The sequence below is a fragment of the Acinonyx jubatus genome, chromosome E2, assembly GCF_027475565.1.
Source record: "Acinonyx jubatus isolate Ajub_Pintada_27869175 chromosome E2, VMU_Ajub_asm_v1.0, whole genome shotgun sequence".
NCBI lineage: Eukaryota > Metazoa > Chordata > Mammalia > Carnivora > Felidae > Acinonyx > Acinonyx jubatus.
Window position 1 is genome coordinate 36,044,668 of NC_069396.1, and position 15,532 is coordinate 36,060,199.

Below are 15,532 nucleotides of genomic sequence, written 5' to 3' on the forward strand. Positions count from 1 at the left end.
CCTGACTAGTAAGGTTGAGTGTTTTCATGGCTTTTGATTATTTGCATTTTCTTTCTGGATATTGCTTCTTGATATCCTTTGTTTCTATTGGATTATGATCTTTGAACTCATACCTAGAAGATCTTTGTATACGAGCAACGAGTATGCCTTTGTAATGTATGTTTAAAAGAAAGTTTATCCCTTCATTAGTTTTTAAATTTTTATGGTCTTTTTTATTTTGCAACAGCTTTGAGATATAATTCATGTACCATACTATTCACCCATTTGAAGTGTACACTTAAGTGGCTTTGAGCTTATTCACAGAATTATGCAGCCATCACCACAATACATTTTAAAAATGTTTATTACCACAGAAGCCCTTTAGTAATCACTCTCAATCCCCTATCCCCACCCCATCCTACCCCAGCCCTAGGCAGCCACTACTTTGTGTCCATAAATTTGCCTATCCCAGACATTTCATATAAATGGAATCATATAAAGTGTAGTCTTTTGTGACTGACTTCATTCACTTACCATACATAATGTTTTTAAGATCCATCCATATTGTAGCATTATCAGTACTTTATTCCTTTTAATTGCCAAATAATATTTCATTATATGAATATACCACATCTTATTTATTCATCAGCTGATGACTTTGGGCAATTATGAATAATACTACTGTGAACATTCATGTCAATTTTTCATGTGGACATATGTTTTCATTTCTCTACTTTAATACCTCTTGAGATATACCTAGGAATGGAATTGCTGGGTTAAATGGGAACTCTGTGTTTATCCTTTTAAGGAATTGCCAGGTTGTTTTCCAAAGCAGCTCAACCATTTTACATTCCTACCGGAAATGTTTGAGGGACCTATTTCTCTACATCCTTACCAACATTATTATCTGACTTTTTTATTGTACCCATCCTAATTAGTATGAATTGGTATCTCGGGAGTTTATTTCATTTTGTTTTGTTACCATCTTAACCATTTTTTTTATTGTGGTAAAAAACAAAAAACAACATAAAATTTACTATCTTACCTTTTTTTAATGTACAGTTTGGTAGTGTTAAGTATATTCATGTTGTTGAACAGATCTCCAGAACTTTTGCATCTTGCACAAATGAAACTGTATACCCATTTATCAACTGCCCCTCTTCTCCTCACCCTTAGCCACCATTCTGCTTTTTGTTTCTGTGAATGTCACTGTTAGATACCTTGCATAATGGAATCATACAGTATTTGTCTTTTTGTGACTGGCTTGTTTCACTTAGCATAATGTCTTCAAGGTTCATTCATGTTGTAACATGTGACAGGATTTCTTCTTAAAGCTGAATAAGGTTCCATTGTGTATATATACCACATTTTATTTATTTCCACTTATTTGTCAGACATTTATTGGGTTACTTCCACCTCTTGGATATTGCAAATATGCGTTGCACTGTGGATGTGGTTTGGTTTCCCTGATTGCTAATGATGCTGAGCATCTTTTCCTGAGCTTTGTATATCTCTGTATCTACTTTGGAAAAGTGCCTATTCAGATGCTTTGCCCAATTTTTAATTGGCCTGTCTTTCTATTAAAATATAAGAGTTCTCTAAAATCTATAAAGAACTTATCAAACTCAACACCCAGAAATCAAACAATCCAGTGAAGAAATGGGCAAAAAACATGAATAGACACTTCTCCAAAGAAAACATCCAGATGGCTAACCGACACATGAAAAAAATGCTCAACTTCACTCATCATCAGGGAAATACAAATCAAAACCACAATGAGATACCACCTCATACCTGTCAGAATGGCTAACATGAACAACTCAGGCAACAACAGATGTTGGTGAGGATGCGGAGGAAGAGGATCTCTTTTGCATTGTTGCTGGCAATGCAAGCTGGTGTGGCCACTCTGGAAAACAGTATGGAGGTTCCTCAAAAAACTAAAAATAGAACTACCCTACGACCCAGCAACTGCACTACTAGTTATTTATCCAAGGGATAAAGGTGTGCTGTTTCAAAGGGACACGTGCACCCCAATGTTTATAGCAGCACTACCAACAAGAGCCAAATTATGGAAAAAGCCCAAATGTCCATCAATGGATGAATGGATAAAGAAGGTGTGGTGTGTGTGTGTGTGTGTGTGTGTGCACATACATACAATGGAGTATTACTCAGCAATCAAAAAGAATGAAATCTTGCCATTTGCAACTACGTGGATGGAACTGGAGAGTATTATGCTAAGTGAAATTAGTCAATCAGAGAAACACAAACATCATACGACTTCACTCATATGAGGACTTTAAGAGACAAAACAGATGTACATAAGGGAAGGGAAACAAAATAATATAAAAACAGGGAGGGGGACAAAACATAAGAGACTCATAAATATGGAGAACAAACTGAGGGTTACTGGAGGGGTTGTGGGAGGGGGGATGGGCTAAATGGGTAAAGGGCACTAAGGAATCTACTCCTGAAATCATTGCTGCACTATATGCTAACTAATTTGGGTGTAAATTTTTTAAAAAATTAAAATTAAAAAAATAAAATATGAGTTCTTTATATTATTTGTGTCTTTGCCAGATATAATTTTTATGTTATGAGTTAAAAGCTATGTTTATTTTCCACCAAATAGACAACTATCCAGGACCATTTATTGAATAATCCATAATTTTCCTCCTTCAACAGGTACTTATTGAGCAAATATGTTGGGTTAGACCCTGAGAAAATAAGGAGAAAATGATGCAGAGCTTACATACTAGTTCAAAGACAGACTTGTGAGAAAATAATTACTATTCAGCAAGATAATGATTTTAATGAAGTTTATGAAAATCATTTTGTGACAAGAAGAAAAGAATGACCAGTATCTGCCTGGAGTTGAGGGAAGAGAGGAACAAAGAAAAAGTTAGGTCATAGAAAGTTTGAGAATAAAAGAGAACCAGGCACTGTGCTATGATAAGAAACTTAAATAATGAAAACTGTTTTCCAAATATAAAACGTTTAGTTTACTGTCTCCTCAGATTGTAGTTCATGTAAGTGCACTATAGTCAACAAACAGGTATCTTCTTTGTGGTGAAGTATGCCATGCTTATTTTCTGGTGTCCTGTATATACTGTATAGACCTTATATATACTTTATATACCTAACCTAAGTAACATACCTTTTTCCTATGGATATGTTTGAATGAAAAATTTACAGTTTTTATTGAAATAATTCATGTTTACCAAGCACAACTGTATGCCATCCCTCTTTAATGCATAACATATAGAATATTTAATAGCACATAATGGCCACTTTTTTTTTTAAGTTAAATCCAAGTTAGTTAACATATAGTGTAATAATGATTTCAGGAATAAATTTAGTGATTTATCACTTACATATAACATCCAATGCTCAACCCAACAAGTGCCCTCCTTAGTACCCATCACTCATTTAGCCCATACCCCACCCAGCACCCCAGCAGCAACCTTCAGTTTGCTCTCTGTATTTAAGAGTCTCTTATGGTTTGTCTCCCTCTCTGTTTTTATATTATTTTTGCTTCCCTTCCCCTGTGTTCATCTGTTTTGTTTCTTATATTGCACATATGAGTGAAATCGTGTGATATTTGCCTTTCTCTGACTTATTTTGGTTAGCATAATACACTCTAGTTCCATCCATGTTGTTGCAAATTGCAAGATTTCATTCTTTTTGATTGCCGTGTAACATTCCATTGTATATATATACCACATCTTCTTTATCCATTTGTCACTCAGTAGACATTTGGGCTCTTTCCATAATTTGGCTATTGTCGATAGTGCTGCTATAAACATTGGGGGCATGTACCCCTTCAAATCAGTGTTTTTGTATCCTTTAATACCTAGTAGTGCAATTGCTGAGTCATAGGGTAGTCCTATTTTTAGAATTTTGAGGACCCTCCATATTGCTTTCCAGAGTGGCTACACCAGTTTGTATTCCCACCAGCAGTGCAAAAGCACTTCATCTTTCTCCACGTCCTTGCCAACATCTGTTGTTGACTGAGTTGTTAATGTTAGCCATTCTGACATGTGTGAGGTGGTATTTCATTGTGGTTTTGATTTATATTTCCCTGATGATGAGTGATGTTGAGCATCTTTTTATGTGTCTATTAGCCATCTGGATGTCTTCTTTGGAAAAGTGTCTATTCATGTCTTTTGCCCATTTCTTCACTGGATTATTTGTGTTTTGGGTGTTGAGTTTGATAAATTCTTTATAGATTTTGGATACTAACCCTGTATCTGATATGTCATTTGCAAATATCTTCTCCTATTCCATCGATTGCCTTTTAGTTTTGCTGATTGTTTCCTTCACTGTGCAGAAGCTTTTTATTTTGATGAGGTCCCAGTAGTTCATTTTTGCTTTTGTTTCCCTTGCCTCTGGACACATGTCAAGTGAGAAGTTGCTGCAACTGAGGACAAAGAGATTGTTGCCTATTTCCTCCTCTAGGATTTTGATGGTTTCCTCTCTTACATTTAGGTCTTTTACCCATTTTGAGTTTATTTTTGTGCATGGTGTAAGAAAGTGGTCCAGGTTCATTCTTCTGCATGTTGCTGTCCAGTTTTCCCAGCACCATTTGCTGAAGAGACTGTCTTTTTTCCATTAGATACACCTTCCTGCTTTGTCAAAGATTAGTTGACCATGTTTGTGAGTCTATTTCTGGGTTCTCTTTTCTGTTCCATTGATCTGTGTGTCTGTTTTCGTGCCAGTACCATACTGTCTTGATGATTACAGCTTTGTAAAACAGCTTGAAGTCCGGAAATGTGATGCCTCCAGCTTTGGTTTTCTTTTTCAACATTGCTTTGGCTATTCAGGGTCTTCTGTGGTTCCATACAAATTTTAGGATTGTTTGTTCTAGCTCTGTAAAGAATGCTGGTGTTATTTTGATAGGGATTGCATTGAATATGTAGATTGCTTTGGGTGCTATCGACATTTTAACTGCATTTGTTCTTCAGTCCATGAGCGTGGAATGTTTTTCCATTTCTTTGCGTCTTCAATTTCTTTCATAAGCTTTCTATAGTTTTCAGTGTATAGATTTTTCACCTCTTTAGTTAGGTTTATTCCTAGGTATTTTATGGGTTTTGGTGCAATTGTAAATGAGATAAACTCCTTGATTTCTGTTTCTGCTGCTTCTTTTGGTGTATAGAAATGCAACTGATTTCTGTGCATTGATTTTATGTCCTGTGACTTTGCTGAATTCATGTATCAGTTCTAGCAGTTTTTTGTGGAATCCTTTGAGTTTTCCACAAAGAATATCCTGTCATCTGTGAAGAGTGAAAGTTTGACTTCCTCCTTGCCAATTTGGATGTCTTTTATTTCTGTTTCTTTTTTTTTAATTTTTTTAACATTTATTCATTTTTTTGAGAGACAGAGAGCAAGGGAGGGGGAGGAGCTGAGAGAGAGGGAGACACAGAATCCTCTGCAAGCTCCAGGCTCTGAACTGACAGCACAGAGCCTGACATGGGGCTCGAACTCACGGACCATGAGATCATGACCTGAGCCGAAGTTGGATACTTAACGACTGAGCCACCCCTGATGTCTTGTATTTCTTTTTGTTATCTGATTGCTGAGGTTAGGACTTTCAACACTGTGTTGAATAAAGTTACAGGAGTGGTAATGTCCACTTTCTTATAGAGGTATCACTTCACATGAAAAGGTGGTAATATAATTATATTTCAAAACTCATGTTACTTATATAAAGAATATTCAGATACTCTAACCTTGTCTTTTTTGGTGATCATAGAATAAATGTGTCATTAAATTATTTTTGTGTATTTGTTATAGGCCCGTCAATTCTTTATAGTTGTGTTCTCCATAATAGTTATCAAGGGTGCCCAAAATCTTTGACCCAACAACTTTGACTAGATAAGTGGGAAAAAGTCTAATATGAGATATAAAATGTTTTTCTCAGCATACATTTTAATTGGTTTGCATTTAGCACTTCTGTCAGATTCTAAGTCTTATACTTGGAAAATAGAACCAACAGTAGGTATAGTATGATATAAATATAATTAATTATTTCACCTGTATATTTCACAAAACAGCAGCATCTTAACTGCTTAATAAAAGCTTTTAAAATATCAGTATAAAATAAACAATAGAAACTTGATTTACTCAGATCTAAAGGAATTGATTTGGTTTCTGCCTGTGATTATGATTCAGTAGAGCATGTTAATAGATTATAGGGGAAAAATTAGAGTTAACTTTAAATATAAGCTAAAGTAATAATATAGTAGTAATAGCCTTTTCTTTATTTTTCCACAGTTCTTAGTGGTCTGTGTTCTAATGACTGTCCTCGTAAGATAACAGTAAGTAAACAAATCTCAGTTGTAAAATTTTCAGTGAAAATATTCTGCATAATAGATACTCACAAAATACTTATAAGTTACATTCAAGTTGTTATTATTTAGAAGTGATTAAAGTATCCTTTAGTGCTCAAAAAACTTTACTGAGAATAAAATACCTTGTCTAAAAGATTCTCACCTCAAGATTCACCTCCTTTATGAAGGCTTTTCTGATACCTTCCCATAGTTTCTTGGCATAAGGCACACTACCGCCATTTTAGCATATATAATACTTGAGCTCACGTCTCTATATTAAATGCCTCTCTATACTAGACTGGCATCCCTTAAGGTCAAGAACCCTCTCATCATGTATACCTGGTACATAACTGAAGGTCAAGCATATAGTAAATAATTAATGATTTTTTTTGGTATAGTCTTAATATTGACTTTCTGTGCTTCAGTGAAATAACAAAGTGTAAAAATAATTAGGCTTAGTTTTTTAAATTGCCAGTTCATATAAATTATAATAAGAATATTATATTGTGTATGGGTGTGGGCATATCCCTGCTTGGGTCCTCATAATAACCTTGTTTCATGAGGAATTACCCCCCCATGTAAAGATGAGGAAACTAAAGCTTAGTGAAATTAAATTATCTAATCATAGAGCTATGAAGTACTGGAACAGCACAAAGCTAGGTGTTCTGGTTATAGTCTCATAGTTTTACTACCCCAGTTAAGTACTGCAAGACCAACATTTTGTGTATGGTTAGGAAACTTCACATATTTGAGACATGTGGAAACAGACCCTAACCCAGAGATTTGCATGCAGAGATTTAATTTAGACTCAACACCAAAGCAAAAGCTATTGGCCCTTCAGAAATGGCTCAAATAGAGACAGAGAAGCCAGGCGTTTGTATTCCTGCTTTAATCAGACTTTGCCTGCAGGTAGTCTCCAGGAAAGGCTTACAGCTAGTAGGAGCCAGCTCCCTTTGGCTGAAAACAGTGTCCAGGTAGGAACCTGGCTGTGAGCTATCAGCAGCCAACACTGAGGAGCTCAGGGAATAAGTGCCTCAGTCCTGAAGAAAATATCTGGACAATGCATCACATCTATTATGAATGTATATGAGTGCCTGGTCAAGTCCATCTGATTCCATATCATTATAAAAATGTAGATGTATATAGTAGGGGAGGCTATGGGGAGGGGAATGCAGAAGATGTATGAGAACTCTCTGTACTTTCTACTTAATTTGGCTATGAATCTAAAACTGCTCTAAACAAGAAAGTCTGTTTTTTAAAAATTTTAAAGTATAGATGTAATTAATCAGAGGCTTAAGATTAACTTGGTGATTTAGGTATTGTCTACCTAATCTGTGAATTATTCAATTCCTCTTGCTTCCTGTCATTGACTATATTCATTACATGGTCAAGCAAAGAACTGTAAAACATTGAAATGAAACCCACTCATTTTACCTATAAGTTCTGGCAGAAAAGTGGATAGGAAAGGCTGTATGATTAAAGCAGCTGCAGGTAATACTTCTGAGATCAATAATGTTCCCATTCTCTTTATCTTAAAATAAAAGCAACTTTAATTGTATGGAGAACTTTCATTTAGAAAGTCACATAAGTTGGGGTGCCTGGGTGGCTCAGTCGATTAAGTGTCCAACTTCAGCTCAGGTCATGATCCCCCGGTTTGTGGGTTCGAGCCCTGCATCGGGCTCTGTGCTGACAGCCTGGAGCCTGCTTCAGATTCTGTGTCTCCTCCTCTCTCTTCCCCTTTCCTGCTCACACTCTTTGTCTCTCTGTCTCTCAATAATAAACGTTTAAAAAAAATTTTTTTTAGAAAGTCACATAACTAAAATTCACCATGCAGAGAGATGTTCTTACGATGATTACTCCAACAGACCTGCACCTTTGGGCTTTTTTTTGGTGACAGATCTGCCTCCCATTCGTCCATTTATTATTTTCTTTGAAATTCAGATCCTGCTGAACTGCCTTCACATATATCATTTTCCTGCCCCACTGATATCACAAATCACAATTTTATGACAACCTAAAAGAAACAAATGCACACTATACTTCTCCAGTTTTCCATATATCAAATGTATGCCCTCTTGTATTTTATGAAGAAGTAGGCCTTCTTCATATTGCTTTGTACTGAACATAGTATAAAGTTTTACATCAGGTATATGACCCTATGTGAAACTAAGAGGGAAAATGTACCTACCACATGATATTCTTTACCACTTGAGTTAATTTATGAGTTGGATAGCTCTTGTGCTACTAATATGTTCCCACCTGATATAGGCAACCTATTTGATAACATGAAGAAAGGAAAGAATTATTCAAATCAGAAACCAATCCCACCCAAATTCCTTCATCTCCATTTTGAAAACCCCTGGTCATACTCTGGACCTTATCTACCAGAACTATTTTATTTTAGAAATTTTTTTATTGTTTGTTTATTTATTTATTTTGAGAGAGAGGCATGCAGGCGAGCAGGGGAGGGGCAGAGAGAAAGGAAGAGAGAAACTCCCAGCAGGCTTCATGCTGTCAGCCCAGAGCCCAACTCAGGGCTTCATCTCACAAAGTGTGAGATCATGACCTGACCTAAAATCAAGAGTCAGAGGCTTAACCTACTGAGCTACCCAGGTACCCTACTTTTGAAATTTTAATGCCATCCATTCAGCTATTTGACTACAAACTATTTTCCAGCCTTCTCTTTCCCATTACTACACCTGTTCAACTTTAAGGCTGTTAGTCTCTTGACCTGTAATCAGCCCACTCCTGCCTTTACCTTCCTCGTGTAGCTACCATACATCAACCTCACTCCTGCCATTACTTTTAACTCCCATTAAGCACTCTCCTTCTACTGTACCTGCCTAGCAAAATTATAGCCCTGGGTTAGTCCAAGCTATTTACCTTCTTCAGTCCTAGACCTAGGCTCCTGGGCATTTCTAAAAAAAATAATAAACATACTTGCATATCGGTACCACCAGTAGTTCATAGTCTTTACCTGAAATGAGCATTCTTAATTGTATCATAGTCTTATATGGATTCCTAGTCATCTTTTCGCCCATTCCTTTTCTCTGATTACTTTCAGGATTTTCTCTTTGTCTTGGGTTTTCTGCTGATTGAATATGATATGCATAGATAAATACAGGTTTTTAGTATTTTTCCTGTTTGGTGTTCTCTAAGCTTCCTGGATCTGTGGTTTGATATCTGTCACTAATTTTGGAAAATTGTCATGTTATTTCAAACATTTCTTTCTATTCCTTTCTCTCCTTCTCCTTCCAGTAATCCAGTGACACATATGTTACACCTTTGTCCCACAGTTCTGTTCAATTTTTTCATTAGTTTTTCTCTGTGTGTTTCAGTTTTGGAAGTTTCTATTGCTAGATCTTCAAGCTCACTGATCCTTTGTTCAGCCGTATCCAGGCTTTCTTCATTTTTATTATTTCTATCATTTCTGTTTGATTCTTAAGAGTTTCCATCTCTCTGCTTGTATTAACAGTCTGTTTTTGCATGCTGTCTACTTTTTCCAGTAGAGCCCTTAATGTATTAATCATAGTTCTTTTAAATTTCTGGTCTGCTAATTCTAACATTCTGCTATATCTGAATCTGGTACCAATGCTTGCTTTATCCATTCAAACTTTGTTTTCTGCCTTTTAGCATGCCTTGAAATTTTTTGTTGAAAATCGGATATTATATATTGGGTGAAAGGAACTAAGGTAGATGGACCTTTAGCATGAGGTTTTATGTTTATCCAGCTAGGATAACTCTAACAACTGTGTTTACTGTTTGCAGTAGCTATGCTGTCAGAGGAAGCAGTTTTCTCCAGTGTCTTTTTTCTTCCCTATTGTCTTTGTGTTTTTCTCCCACTTCTTAAACAGGGTCTGAGGCTTGCAGTGCTTTTAGGTACAATCCCATTATAAGACAGAAGCCCAGTTGATGTGGTGGTAAGGAGCAGGAGTTAGAAAATGCATCCTATACTCCTATGATTAGGTCTCAGGCTTTTAGTGAGCCTGTGTCCCTGGGATGTGGCATACACATGTGCTTCTTCTTTGCTTCCCCTCCCCCATGGGCAAGACAGGAAGGCCAGAAAGGGCTAAAGTTAGGCATTTCCTTTCCCCCAGGTTAAACCCAGGTCACTTAAGATCTGGTAAAATAGTTTTCCTTGAGGGTGAGGTGTTAAGAACCAAGGGCTCTGGGCCTATGTCAGAATGCTTACTTCCCCTCCCTGTGCTAGAAGCATGAGAGTTCTGACCCAATCTTACCCCTGAGAATCTGGTGGGACTTCTGGAGGTAAAACTCACAAAAGCGTGGGGCTCCTCTAAGACTGTTTACCTCCCTCTTCCAGAGTTTGAATTCTCAAACTAGTTCCTATTGAGCTTCCAGCAATTTTTCCATTACAGTTTAAGTGTCCTACCAGTACTAGCTCCAGTTTCAGTCATCTGCTTCTAGGCCTCTGCTCCCAGTAAGCTGTGATTCTGTATCCACCCCTCTCTCCAGTGTCAGGGTAGCAGTTTGCCCTGTGACCTGAGTTCTCTGAATCTAAGGAGAATTGCTTTTTTACTTCAGCTTTTTTGTTCTTTTTCTGAGGAGTTAGGACTTCCAAGCTCTTTACAGGTCAGACCAGAAACTCTCCTCATATTTTTTCTTTAAAGATTTTTTTTAAGTAAATTTATTTTGAGAGAGCAGGAGAAGGGGAGAGAGAGAGGGAGAGAGAATCCCAAACAGGCTTCATACTGTCAGCGTAGAGCCTGACGTGGGGCTCAATGTCATGAACTATTAAAGCATGACCTGAGCTAAAATCAAAAGTCGGATGCTTAACTGTCTGAGGCACCCAAGAGCCCCTCTCCTTGCATTTTTATCAGTATTGCTTTATTTTTCCTTGTTATAGCTTTATTACAACATAACTGACATGCAATAAGCTGTACGTAATGAATATATTCAATTTGATGTTATGATGTATATATTATATATATATACACAATATATATATTTATTTGGATATATATATCCATTACATATGGATATATCATGCCAATATAATGAAACACATACTATATCTAAAAGTTTTATTGTCCCCCTTGGCTATCCCTCCTTCTCACCTTCCCTGACCCTCCTCCCTATGCTACTTACTTTTCCTCAGTCACCACTGATAGCTTCTCTGTGAGTGTTGCTTTACTTTAAAAGTTGTTCTTGTTACTTCCTGGCTTTTATCAATATGTCTTCCTCTGTGTCATTTATTGTTCTTTTCCTTGAAATTTGTTTAACTTTTTTAAAAATTTGAACATCTATAGAAGTATAGGTTAATATAATAAAACTCCTTGTGTCCATACTACCATCCAGCTTCAGCACTATCATCATATACCACCACCTACTAATTCCATTCACAGCCCCTCTTAAGCTATTTTAAGGAAAATCCATTATGTCTTATATTCTGTAAATACTTCCATGTATATCTCTCTAAGATAAGGACTTTTTACATGTTAGACCAGAAACTCCCATTTTTTCATAAAAACTATTTTATATCCTTTCCAGCATCTTCTTAAATCCATCCCCACGTTCATTTCTCAGTCATTGACCTAGATTCCTACTTCAAAGGGAAAATAAGAATGTAAAATCAGAATTTCTTCAACTGTGTTCAGTAACTTTGGGGAAGTTATATAACTCCTATTAAGCCTTATTCTCCACATCTGTATAATGGGGAACTAATTGTATGCATTTATGTTAGCTTCCTATTCCTGCTGTAACAAATTACCGTACATTTAGTGGCCTCAAACAGCACAAATATATCCTTTTACAGTTGTGGAAGTCAAAAATACAAATACGCTTCACAGAGCAGGACTCCATTCCTTTGGAGGCTTTAAGAAGAATCCATTCCCTTGCCCTTAACTTCTCAAGGCCACCTATATTCCTTGGCTTATGGCCCTTCTATCCATCTCTAAATCCAACCATGTAGCATCTTCATACCACTGACCCTAACCCAGTCCTGCCTTCCTCTTTCACTTATAAGGACTGTAGTGATTATATTGGGTCCATCTGGACAATCCAAGATAATCTCTCCATCTCAAGTCCCTTAGTCATGTGTTTGCTTCAGCAACACATATACTAAAATTGGAGTGATAGAGAGATTAGCATCGCTCCTGGGTAAGAGCGACGTGCAAATTCATGAAGCATTCCACATTCTTAAGGGAAAAAAATCCTTAATCACATTGGCAAATTCCCTTTTGCAATATAAGATTATCAACAGGTTTTGGGAGCTAGGATGTGAACATCTTTAGGGGACCATTATTCTGCCTACTACACTACCTCCTAAGGTTTTTATTAGGATTAGAGAATTAATGTAGGCAAATCAGAGCAGAGGTCTAATACACAATAAATACTCAAAAAGTGTATCTGCTATTCTTTGTCAATGGTAATGGTTATTTTCCTACCTCTATAACATCCCTGTATTAGCAAGGATAATGAGTTCCAAATTTTTGAGAAATTCTAGTGTTCTGTTTGCCTTCAAGATAAGACTAGAGGTCTATTTGACTTCATGACTTTTTTCTTATAATGTAAATCTTTTTTGATATATATCACAAATTTATGAAATATGGATATCAATATTTTTAGTGAGCGCTACCATAAACATCTGTGAATCTAAAGAGTATTTTTATTCCTACTTCCTGATTTTTCTCTTTAATTACCAAACTAATTTTTTTAATCTTTTATTCACAGTATAACATATATTGTGGGGATGCCTGGGTGGTTCAGTAGGTTAAGCGTCCGACTCCAGCTCAGGTCATGATCTCACGGTCTGTGAGTTTGAGCCCCGGGTCAGGCTCTGTGCTGACAGCTCAGAGCCTGGAGCCTGCTTCAGATTCTGTGTCTGCCTCTCTCTCTGCCCCTCCCCTGCTCATGCTCTGTCTCTCTCTGTCTCAAAAATAAATAAAAACATTTTAAAAATAATAACATATACTGTGTTAGTAGAGATTATAGCTTCTTTCTCTGTCAATTGGTTAATTCTTTTAAGCAAAGCCTGCTGACTTTTCCCACTTTATGGATTATGAGCCTATAAGCAGGCATATGAGTATTCTCATTGAACAAAGGGTTGGAAATAGTCCTTTAATCTGCTATACACAAAAAGAATCCATGCATATTCCTTTTAAGTAGTTTCATGAGGACAGAGGAAGGATCTGTTTTGCCTGTCTGTATGTCCTAGAACATAGCACAGGGCCCGTGCTTACCAGTTTCAGTTATCTTCTATAGCACTAAATATAATCTCTTCATCCACACCCATCCCTTTTGCTATTTTTTTTATTAATCAGTGTACTAATTATGCTGTGAGTCCCACATCCTTCTCAGAGACCTCATTCCATTGTTTATTCTACCTAGCCTGTGTATTCAACCTCCGCCTCTCTGTTGCTGCCTTCCCTTCAGCATTTAAGGAGTACCCAAATCTCTCTTATCTGCAAGAGCAAATATGCATATTTTCCAGAACCTCACATCCTCTCCAGCTATTACCTAATCTCGGTTTTCTCTGCTCAGTCAAATTTATTAAGTTGTCCACCATTGGATCTCTCCCAATTAGTTACTTCCATATCCTTAACCGACTGTCGTAATCTAGCATTTGACCTGAGGCCTGGTTCTCCTGACCACTCCTAGGAACACTCTCCTTTCCTTGGTTTCCTTTATTTTCACGCTTTCTGGCTCCCTTCCACTTCTCTGGCCATTCTCCCTTTTCCTTTATGGACATTTACTCTGCCCACCTGGAAATGCAGGTGCTTCTCAGGCTCTCACTCTAGGTTCTCTTCTCACTCTACTCTCTCAGTTATCTCAGTCTCTCCCCTATTTGTTTGGTGGGTGTTTTGTTTTGTTTTGTTTTGGGGTGCTTGTTTTTGCCATTTGTATACTGATCACTCCCAAACCTGTTTTCCAGCCATCTCTCCTGAGCTTCAGACCTTTATATCTGAGTGTCTTACAGGGACTGATAAAACTGAAATCCAGTGTTTCCCCACAAAAACTCAGTCCACTTCTTATGTTCCCTTTCTCAGTTACTTTTTCCTTTCCCTTACCCCCCAGATCTACTAGGTTATTGGTCTCAACCCTTAAATATCCTTCCTCTATCCAATCATCATTTAGTCCAGGTTATCATTGTTCTTGCTTTTCATGCCTGACTGTTGGGAGTTATCTGAGCCATCCTTCAAAAAGGTACCCCAGTGATCTTTCTAAAATACAGACCTTCAGTGGCTTCTCTTTGTCCTTGAAAAATGGTCCAAATCTAGTTAGACCTAGTTTGACCTAGCTTGAGCTTTTGTTTACCTCTTCAGCCATATTCCTTGCCATTTCTCCTCACACCCACTCCCAGTTCTCTCAGCCACACATAACTACTTGTTCTGCCATTCTGTCTCATCTCCAGCCTCTTGCATGTTTTTTCTCTGTCCTGAAGCCTCCTCTTCTCCACCTTCTCCTAGAGTCCTTCATGTGACCTTCAGGTCAGCTTTCAGACAGTATTTCCTCTAAGAATCATTCCTGGGCTCCCCACTGACATAGGTCTGGATATACCGTCTGTTGTTTCTTAGCATCCTTATGCATAGTCCTGCTACTTACCACTTCTGTATTTGGTGAGTTATCTGTGTTCAGCCCTTGAAGGAGACTGGGTCTTGTTTATTATTCTGTACTTACTCCCTAACACAGTGGCCTGACACATAGTAGCACAATAAATATTTATGTATGAATAAATGAGCTTTTCCTAAAATTTGGTTTCCTTTTTTTTTATGGGCCTTCATTGATAAATTTACCATACCACCTCTTAACCACAATCACAATCCACATACCACCTCTTAACCACAATCACTTAACATATTCATTGTTAAGTTTGAACATTTGCAGAATAAATTACAAGCTATTCACAAGAGAAATGCATTCTGCAAAGCCCTGATATAAAGGGAAAACATCCCTTATTTATGTTCTCAGAGATACCTCATTATGAGACAGATGTTTCAGTTGTTACTACAAACAGATTTTTAATATATGTAGCAGAACAAGATGTATCTTTAACATTTTTTTCATCTTTTCAATCAGAAATATTCTCAGGCTTGTATTTGTTCTGTGTAGGAATAATATGAGAAAGTATAAGCCAAGTAAGTTTCTCTTTGTCTTTATTTTAAGGAAAATAATCTGATTTAGTACTTTTACCTTCCCATCTTTAAAAGATACTAGTCTTTGCTACAACAAATATTTATTGATCAAAACAGATTTATGTATTTGATATC

General features: G+C 36.9%; 1 protein-coding gene and 1 non-coding gene across 3 annotated transcripts in view; both read left to right on the forward strand.

Moving 5' to 3' along the window:
* ITFG1 (integrin alpha FG-GAP repeat containing 1) overlaps nt 1-15,532 on the forward strand; it is a 340,878-nt gene that overhangs the window by 245,736 nt on the left and 79,610 nt on the right. For both annotated transcript variants that reach the window (XM_015062061.3, XM_027044499.2), the window contains one exon: nt 6,250-6,293. In XM_015062061.3, coding sequence (XP_014917547.2) covers nt 6,250-6,293 — 44 coding nt within the window. The remainder of the gene's footprint in view (nt 1-6,249; nt 6,294-15,532) is intronic.
* Nucleotides 12,360-12,463, forward strand: LOC113595279 (U6 spliceosomal RNA). The gene has a single exon (XR_003415770.1). It is a non-coding gene; the product is annotated as a U6 spliceosomal RNA (small nuclear RNA).